The sequence below is a fragment of the Miscanthus floridulus genome, chromosome 12 (genome assembly GCF_019320115.1).
Source record: "Miscanthus floridulus cultivar M001 chromosome 12, ASM1932011v1, whole genome shotgun sequence".
Taxonomy (NCBI): Eukaryota; Viridiplantae; Streptophyta; class Magnoliopsida; order Poales; family Poaceae; genus Miscanthus; species Miscanthus floridulus.
Window position 1 is genome coordinate 76,613,530 of NC_089591.1, and position 9,201 is coordinate 76,622,730.

At 48.7% G+C, this 9,201-nt stretch overlaps 1 protein-coding gene across 2 annotated transcripts; it reads left to right on the forward strand.

Annotated features, from left to right (window-relative positions):
• The first annotated feature begins 1,814 nt into the window (after positions 1–1,814).
• Positions 1,815–4,911, forward strand: LOC136498175 (uncharacterized). 2 transcript variants are annotated; one of them, XM_066494133.1, is made up of 8 exons: positions 1,815–2,101; positions 2,188–2,360; positions 2,444–2,625; positions 2,808–3,035; positions 3,174–3,232; positions 3,317–3,353; positions 3,540–3,611; positions 3,722–4,911. In XM_066494133.1, exons 1-8 carry the CDS (start codon positions 1,990–1,992, stop codon positions 4,389–4,391), a joined length of 1,533 nt encoding a protein of 510 aa, XP_066350230.1. In that variant the 5' UTR covers positions 1,815–1,989; the 3' UTR covers positions 4,392–4,911. The 2 variants fall into 2 exon arrangements, with proteins under 2 accessions (XP_066350230.1, XP_066350229.1); XM_066494132.1 differs by having other exon boundaries at positions 1,819–2,101; positions 2,751–3,035.
• Positions 4,912–9,201: the final 4,290 nt, after the last annotated feature.

The following is a 9,201-nucleotide window of genomic DNA, read 5'->3' on the forward strand; positions in this document are numbered from 1 at the left end:
TGAAGCTTCTCGAGCTTGAAATTCTTGGGCCATATGACTTGGCGCAGGTGTGGAGTGAACTGCTTCAGACCCGGCGGAACCGTGGGCGGTGTCATACTCCATACGGCGATAGCTTTCATGGGATGCACGATCATCGGCTCTCTAGTTGATGCGAGTACGTAGATCACGTCCGCCGAGGTAATGGCGGAGATCGTTATTGCCATCGCGGCGATCTCGATTGCCATCTGGATTAGCCCTGCGACCGTGGTTATCACGGCGATTGTCGCGGTTATCTCGTGGTTGTCGTCTCGAACGTCGTGGCGGTTATCCTCCCGACGGCGGTTGTCGTCCCGACCACCATCATGACCACCGTTTCCCACCTTGACGGTTGTCTGATGGGTCGTTATTGCGCGAGCCACGTTGGTTGAGTGACTGTGAGCGACTCGAGTATTGGCGGCTATGGCTTGATTCGACAGAAACGGATGGGGCCTGGGCTTGATTCATCTCCGCGGTTTGAGCCATAGCAGCTGTCAGATAAGCTTGTATGTCATCACGGACTGCTTGGGTCTCGGGAGTGTTGGGCAACCGCTGCATTATTGCCATGGCGGACGGCCACGTTGGCGCTTGGGGTCTTGAAGACCTGTTTGTCCCCCACCCTGTCGAAAGCATTGTTGAGGTCACGAGGTCGGAGTCTTATGCGTCGTGCCTCCTGGTCTGCTTCAGCTTCGATTTGCCGGTGATTAAACCGGTCGATATTGCGTGCTTCGCGTGCAGTCTTTTCTTGTTCTGTTTCGCCAACTGCTGGCGGCTCGTCGTTGCTGACAACATGGATCAAATCCCCTCGTCTTGGCGGGAAAAGACGAAATTGGGGGAAACCTGGGGCGTGGTCTGGTAGTATCCAGATCGTATTTGATGCCTTCATCTTCGTGACGCTGAAGCTCGGTGTGGACAGATGCGTTGGATGCGATGCCGGATGAGGAGCTGGACTCACCCTCTCGGACTGTGTGGACGGATCCTTCTTGATAATCTTCAATCCGGACCATGTTGACGATGTTGCATGGCTTCGGCCGAGATCGGTGATATCTATGGTCCAATTGTGGTGAAATTTTTATGGTGGTCTAATTATTGTATGCTTGAACTGTAGTAAAATTTTCATACTCATTGGATCATGTATAACTTAATTATAGATTTACTTAGGTTTATGCTTGTTAAATCTATGCTTTATCTAGTTTGGGGGGTGAAGTAGTCTACCCTGAATAGTTGAGGGGTTACGTGGACTTTTTCCTTTTCATATATATTTAGCTATTGAGATTGTTTGACTTTTTGAGATGCAAGATGTGTACTTATTTTTGGAACGGAGAGAGTATTCGATAATATACATGTTAATATATTTTGTATTTACTTAGTTAAATATAAAATTTTGACTCTCCAGAAGCAGAGACCGAGGGAGTAGTTTGGATGGGAAGCTTTTTTTTCTGTTGGCCAAAGTCAAATCAAAGACAACTAGAGTATAGGCAGAGAACCAAAAATTGATTCACTGGACGGCCCGGCCTAGATCTTTTTTTTTATAGGTCTCGGCCCATTGTTGAGAACAAACATGGGCCATACTCCCTGTGATCTAGATTGGGCCCAATGGATCGAATGACTGGGCCGAGCAAGCCTCGAGATGCAAATGCAATGCACGCGCAGCCGAATTGATCGCTGCTATTTTTTGGAGGTGCCCCCGTATCGCTGAATCGTGTTTCCTGTTGCTATTTCTGGCATGGCTGTTTTGGAGGCGCGGCAGCAGCCAGCAGGTCGGTACCCTCCGTCTCCGTCCGGCCCTCGCCACCACCGCACTCCCATCTCAGATGGGAGTGCGCAAGAGGAGCAGCATTCGGCAATCCGGTCTCGATCGACCAGTCGGACCCCCCCTGAGAATTCCCACCCACCCCGAGGGCGTCGTCGGGTCGTCGGGGCCAGCTGATTTCACACGCCAGGGCGGCGAGACGGCCGGCATTCCGTCGTCCGATGGCGCCGGCCTCCTCCTCGTCCGCCGGCGTCGCGCCTCTCCTCCTGCTCCTGCTCCTCGCCGGCGCCTCCGTCGCGCACGGCTCGTTCCAGGCTAGGCGTGCTCTGTCAGGTGCGCCACCGTGTGCTCCGTGCTCATGCCTTCCTCTGGTTCCCCTCATCAACTCGTGTAACTTTGCGCGCCATGAATTCGAGCAGATGGCCAAGGGAGGGGAATAATGGCGCTATGGAGGAGGTCGCTCGCCGACGCTGCGCCTCGGGCGAACAACTCCCTCGTCCTGGCTGCGGCGAGGACACACCGGAGCGACCCCTTCGCCAACCTCACCGCGTACAGCGGCGGCTGGAACATTAGCGACGAGCACTACTGGGCTGTACAGCACATCACATCACATCCATTCCTCTCGTCTTCTTCCTCTCTCTCGCTCATCACCCCCCGCGCTTCCTGTGCATGCAGTCCGTGGCGTACACCGCAGTGCCCCTCTTCCTCATCGCCGTGCTGTGGTTCGTCGGCTTCGGCGTCGTGCTGCTCGTCATCTCCTGCTGCTGTTGCTTCTGCCGGAGCAAGAGCAACGCCTACTCGCCGGGGTGCTACTTTAGCTCCCTGGTGCTTCTCATCGTCCTCACCATGGCCACAATGTGACTGCTCCTTCTTCAACCACGCATGTTTCCTTCAAATGTCGCCATGAATGAAAAGAAAGATCGTGCGTGTATGAGCTGACGATCCTGCTCGTTTCCCTTCCAAAAACTGCCGATTCCACCAGCGGTGGGTGTCTGATCTTGCACGGCGGCGGCGATCTATTCCACGGGAGCACCATCAGGACCGTCAACTACGTCTTCGGGCAGGGCAACCTGACGGTGGACCACCTGAGGAACTTCGCCGGCAGCTTGGCGGCGGCGAAGAACATCACGATCGACCAGATCTTCCTCCCAGCTGATGTCCAGCAGAAGATCGATATCGTCGAGGAGAAGCTCAACTCTTCCGCGAACATCTTCTCCACTCGGATGCAGGAGAACTCCAGGAAGATCAAGAGAGTGCTGAACCATATGTGCGTATGGATGGCGGGCTTAACACGATTTGCATTGCAGCGCATTTTATTTTGCTCTGAATTTTTCCTGGCCTCAGCAAGATCAACAGATTGGGGCGTTTCTAATAACCACATGTCCTTTCATTTTGCTGATTTTAGGGAGCACGAATTGATGGCTGTTGCAGCTGTTATGGCTGGCCTTTCAGCACTCGGATTCCGTAAGCATTAACCTCTCTGACATGATTCTGTTTTCAGCTACAGGAGTCCGTAGCCCTCTCGTTTCTGAACTTTTTTTTTGGCAGTGTTCTCCATAATGGGGTTGCGGTTTCTTGTCTCCCTGTAAGTAGTTACAGTATTGTGTAGTACCATTCATTTTATTTCAGATAAGGAATTGCACTTAAGCATATAGCTGACTAGTTAACATCTAAACATGTTTAGTGAAAATCTCCATGACATTCGTCTGAGGCATACCAGTCATGTCACCATTGTTCATGTCAATTTCTCATCCTTTTCATACCTCTGCAGACTGGTGATCGCTGCATGGATCCTTCTCACCATTACCATCGTCAGTTCTGGTCTTTTCCTCCTCTTGCACAAGTAAGCTTTGTTCTCTGAAATTCTGGGCATGCAATGCAAATGCAGTACTAGTATATTGCAGCAGGCATCGTTCAGGCACTGACAGAACGGGGCCGTTCGGTGCGTGGCAGCGTGGTGGCGGACACGTGCGTGGCGATGGGCGATTGGGTGGCCCACCCGCAGGCGCACACGGCGCTGGACGACATCCTCCCCTGCGTGGACGTGGCGACGGCGAACGAGTCGCTGTACCGGAGCCAGGAGGTGACGGCGCAGCTGGTGGCGCTGGTGAACAACGTCGTCGTCAACGTCTCCAACCGGGACTTCCCGCTGGGTCTCCGCCCGCTCTACTTCAACCAGTCGGGCCCGCTCATGCCCGTGCTCTGCAACCCGTTCAACCCGGACATGAGCCCCCGCCGCTGCGCGCCCGGCGAGGTCGACTTCGACAGCGCGGCGCGGGAGTGGAAGCGGTTCGAGTGCCAGACCATGGGGCCGCCGGGGTCGGAGGTGTGCGTCACACCGGGGCGCGTCACGCCCGCGGCGTACGGCCAGATGACGGCGGCGACGAGCGTCAGCAAGGGGCTGTACGAGTTCAGCCCGTTCCTGGTGCAGCTGCAGGACTGCTCCTTTGTGCGGGAGACGTTCTCGTCCATCAGCAACAACAACTGCCCCGGGCTCGAGCAGTACAGCCGGGACGTCTACATCGGCTTCGTCGTCGTCTCCGCCGGCGTCATGCTGTCCGTCGTCTTTTGGATTGTGCACACACGGCACCGGCGGCGGCGCGCCATGTGCAAGCACTTGTGACACTAAGTAGAGAACAGATCTTTGATCCTCGATTAAAATAGGCTCTAGTCCCGGAATTTTTTTTTTCCCCCGGGACTAGAAATACCTTTAGTCTCGGTTGGTGGCTCCAACCGGGACTAAAGGTCCCTGCCCAACGGCTACTGCGCCAGACAGAGGTGGCAGGGACCTTTAGTCCCAGTTGGAGCCACCAACCGGGACTAAAGGTATACTTTTACTCCTGGTTGGTGGCTCCAACCGGGAGTAAAGGTCTACTCCTGGGCCGTGGCTGCGCCCGGGGTTGGAAAGTTACCTTTAGTCCCGATTGGATCTATCAACCGGGACTAAATGTTCTCCCTTTATAAATCGGTCGTCTCCTCCTTCCTCCCCGAGCCCGAGCTCAACACATTTTGAAGCTCACTGCAGTAGTGTTCTTGCTTCCTCCCTCCCTCCATTGTTCCTACATCCATTCTTCGATTCCTCCGTCGATTCTTCAGTTGTAAAGGTTACCAATCTCATACTCTCATTTTTTACCATTTTCTTATGCCATTTTATTCACTATATATATTTATGGTTCTTTATTGTGGATTTTTTTCATTTGTAAGCAATTTGAGCTCAAAATCACTTTAAGCTTGCATATTTACATGAAAGAAGGTTAAAGTATATATAAATATAAAGTTAGAAAATAGTTAGAAAATTATAGCAAATTCTTACTAGTTGAACTTGCGGACCGTGTTCAGGTCGACGAGGATGTTCTCTGCCGAGCGGTAACGGACGTCAAGGAGGAGCTTTGATTCTACGAGGAAGAGCGATAACGGTCGTGGAAGACCGTGTTCCCTTCCTCGTAGAATTGGAGCTCTTCCTTGACCAAGTACGGTGCCGTCCGGTGGAGAAATCATCGCCGAGCTGATCACGTAAGCAAGATCAACTAGTACGGATGGTTATTTATTCACATGTCCCGATATCGTCGTAGTAGTCTGTCAATGACCCTGGTGATGTTGAGGGCGAACGTCCATGTAAGAAAATCCCTGCCAAGGTTATGTGGTATGCTCCTATAATACCACGCTTGAAACGTCTGTTTAGAAACAAAGAACATGCAAAATTGTTACGATGGCACAAAGAAGACCGTAAGGTAGACAATATGTTGAGACACCCTGCTGATGGGTCCCAGTGGAGAGCAATCGACAGAGAATTCCCGGAGTTTACAAATGACGCAAGAAACTTAAGGTTTGCTTTAAGTACAGATGGTATCAATCCTTTTAGAGAGCAGAACAGTAGTCATAGCACTTGGCCTGTTACTCTAAGTATCTACAACATTCCTCCTTGGTTATGCATGAAGCGGAAGTTCATTATGATGCCTGTGCTCATCCAAGGCCCGAAGCAACCTGGCAATGACATCGATGTGTACCTGAGACCACTTATTGATGAACTTCTCATTTTATGGAATAAAGAAGGTGTACGTGTGTGGGATGAGTACAAACAGGAACACTTTGATCTGCGAGCATTGTTGTTCGTAACAATCAATGATTGGCCTGCTCTAAGTAATCTTTCAGGACAGTCAAACAAGGGATATAATGCATGCACACACTGCTTCGGTGATATTAGAGGTGTATTCTTGAAAAAATGTCGAAAGGTCGTGTACCTTGGCCATCGTCGATTTCTTCCTGCAAATCACCCCGTAAGAAAGAAAGGTAAGCATTTTAAAGGGAAAGCAGACCACCTGACCAAGCCTCGCAACCGAACCGGTGAGGATGTACTCGATATGGTCAATGATGTGAAGTCGTCTTTGGAAAAGGACATGGAAGCCAACCTATTCCGAAAGACGCTAACGGTCACGCACCCATGTGGAAGAAAAAGTCCATATTTTGGGACCTACCCTATTGGCAAGTCCTGGAGGTCCGTAGCTCGATCGACGTGATGCACCTGACGAAGAATCTTTGTGTGAACCTGCTAGGCTTTATGGGTGTGTATGGAAAGCCTAAGGACACATTTGAAGCACGACAGGACCTGCATTGTTTGAGAGAAAGAGACAACCTGCATCCAGAGAAGACAGATGATGGACGCCATTACTTACGTCCTGCTAGCTACACTCTAAGCAAAGAGGAGAAAGAAATCATGTTTGAATGCTTAAACAACATCAAGGTACCATCTGAATTCTCCTCGAATATAAAGGGTATTATAAATGTGCCAGAGAAGAAATTCTGTAACTTAAAGTCCCATGACTGTCACGTTCTCATGACGCAATTACTTCCAGTTACATTAAGAGGAATTCTACCTCCAAATGTACGTCTAGCCACCGTGAAGCTATGTGCATTCCTCAATGCAATTTCTCAGAAGACAATTGATCCAATTGATCTAGCTAAACTACAGAATGATGTGGTTCAATGTCTCGTCAGCTTTGAGTTAGTGTTCCCTCCTTCCTTCTTTAATATTATGACACACCTCCTAGTTCACCTAGTCAAGGAGATTTTCACTCTCGGTCCTGTGTTCCTACACAACATGTTCCCCTTAGAGAGATTCATGGGAGTCCTAAAGAAATATGTTCACAACCATGCTCGCCCAGAAGGAAGCATCGCCAAGGGCTATGGAACAGAAGAGGTCATTGAGTTCTGTGTTGACTTTATTCCCGACCTTGACTCGATTGGTGTTCCTGAATCGAGACATGAGGGGAGACTAAGCGGAAAGGGGACACTAGGGAGAAAAACATATATTGGTACGGATGATGATTATTTCAATAAAGCGCACTACACAGTTCTACAGAACTCCTCTTTGGTAGATCCGTATATTGAGACACACAAGGATCTCTTACGATCCGAGTTTCCAGGGAAGACTGAAGCTTGGATTACGCATAAGCACATGGAAACTTTCGGCGGTTGGTTGCGAAAAAAATGTCAAGGTGATGAGAGCATCCATGAGCAACTGTATTTATTGGCTATGCAACCATCATGGCATATCGTCACATACAAAGGGTACGAGATAAATGGGAACATATTCTACACAGTAGCCCAAGATAAAAGGAGTACCAACCAAAACAGTGGTGTCCGCATAGATGCCACAGACCCGAATGGGAATAAGCAGACATATTATGGACGCATAGATGAAATATGGGAACTAGAATATGCACCTACTTTGAAGATCCTATTGTTCAAGTGCCAATGGGTCAAGGTGACCGGAGGCGGGGTAACAGTAGACAACGAGTATGGAATGACAACAGTAGACCTTAGTAATATTGGGTACAAAGACGAACCATTCGTCCTTGCCAAGGATGTGAATCAGGTGTTCTATGTCAATGATATGTCTACCAAACCAAAAAGAGGGAAAAACGATAATGACTCAACCAAAGAGCCAAAGCGCCACATAGTTCTTTCAGGGAAAAGAGTCATCGTGGGAATTGAGGACAAGTCGGACATGTCAGAAGAATATGAAAAGGATGACCGAATTCCGCCCTTCAAAGTGAACAAAGACCCTAGCATCTTGGTAAATGATGAGGACACTCCATGGTTATGAAGCGATCAAAACCAAGGGACATACGTAAAGAAGAAGTTCACTGCTGTGCCCACTTGATGATATAATGATTTAATATAGTGTGTGTTTGAGATATTATGTAATAATTATGAATTCAGATGTTTATTATGTCATGTTTCAAATTAAATCAATGTTTGATTTGGTGGGATTTCTCTCTCAAAAAGGTAAATTAGGATACTGAGTGATGAAAAATTAAAATATTAACGTTAAAATGATGTGAAAACAAATTTCCTGTCCAAAACCAATAATTTTAATAATTTTAATTAAACACTACATTTTTGCATTAACGAAATAATAAATATTAGTTACATTATGTTTTATAATTCTAACAAAAAATAAAAAAAGTTAGGTTATCGATTTTTCCTATGTGCAATAAACAAAAATAAAATTCATATTTTTAACAAAATAATTTTATGCCTTTTATTTAATTTACTATGTATTTAATAAAAACTATTGCATTTCTATTGTATTTAACAAGACTATTGCTTAAAACAGGCGGGAAACGAAACTGCAGGCCACCTTTACTCCCGGGTGGGAAGCCCACCCGGGAGTAAAGGTGGGTTGCAGTTTCGTGGCCCGCCAAAAAAAAGCCTTTACTCCCGGTGCGTGTTACCAACCGGGAGTAAAGGTATACCTTTACTCCCGGTTGGTAACACGCACCAGGAGTAAAGGCACCTTTACTCCCGGTTGGTAATACGCACCGGGAGTAAAGGGTTTTTACTCCCGGTTGGTGGCTGGCACCGGGAGTAATTCTCCTCTGCTATATAACCTCCAGCGCCTGGCAGATCGATCCGCTCGTCTTCTTCCTCGTCGAACACCGCCGCCCTCTTCTTCCTCGCGCCACGTCCGTTCGCCTTCCGTGACACCGGCGCCGCCGTCTTCTTCCTCGTGTGGCCTCCACCGCGCGCGCCCGTGCCCCTCCTCCGCGCTTGCCCGTGGCCCTCCACCGCGCCCTCCTCCATGCCCGAGGCCCTCCACCGCGCGTTGCCCCACCGCGCCGGCCCGAGGCCCTCCAGTACGTACACTGTCGAGCTTCGAGGTGATATATTCGTCGATCTCTTTGTACATTCGTCCGAGCCCTCCACTGCCGAGTTATAGATCACGTCGAAAACTACAACTTTGGTGTAAGCCATGTCAACGGTCGAGGTCGATTGAAAATTCCAAATTTTGAATCACAAAATCTAGAAACTAAAAATGAATATTTGGAACTCTAAATGATTTTAAATAAAAACATATCTTAAGGCAAGTTTTGAATATTTGGAACTCTAAATGACAAGTATAATTAAGGATCACCAATGAAATTACTTTA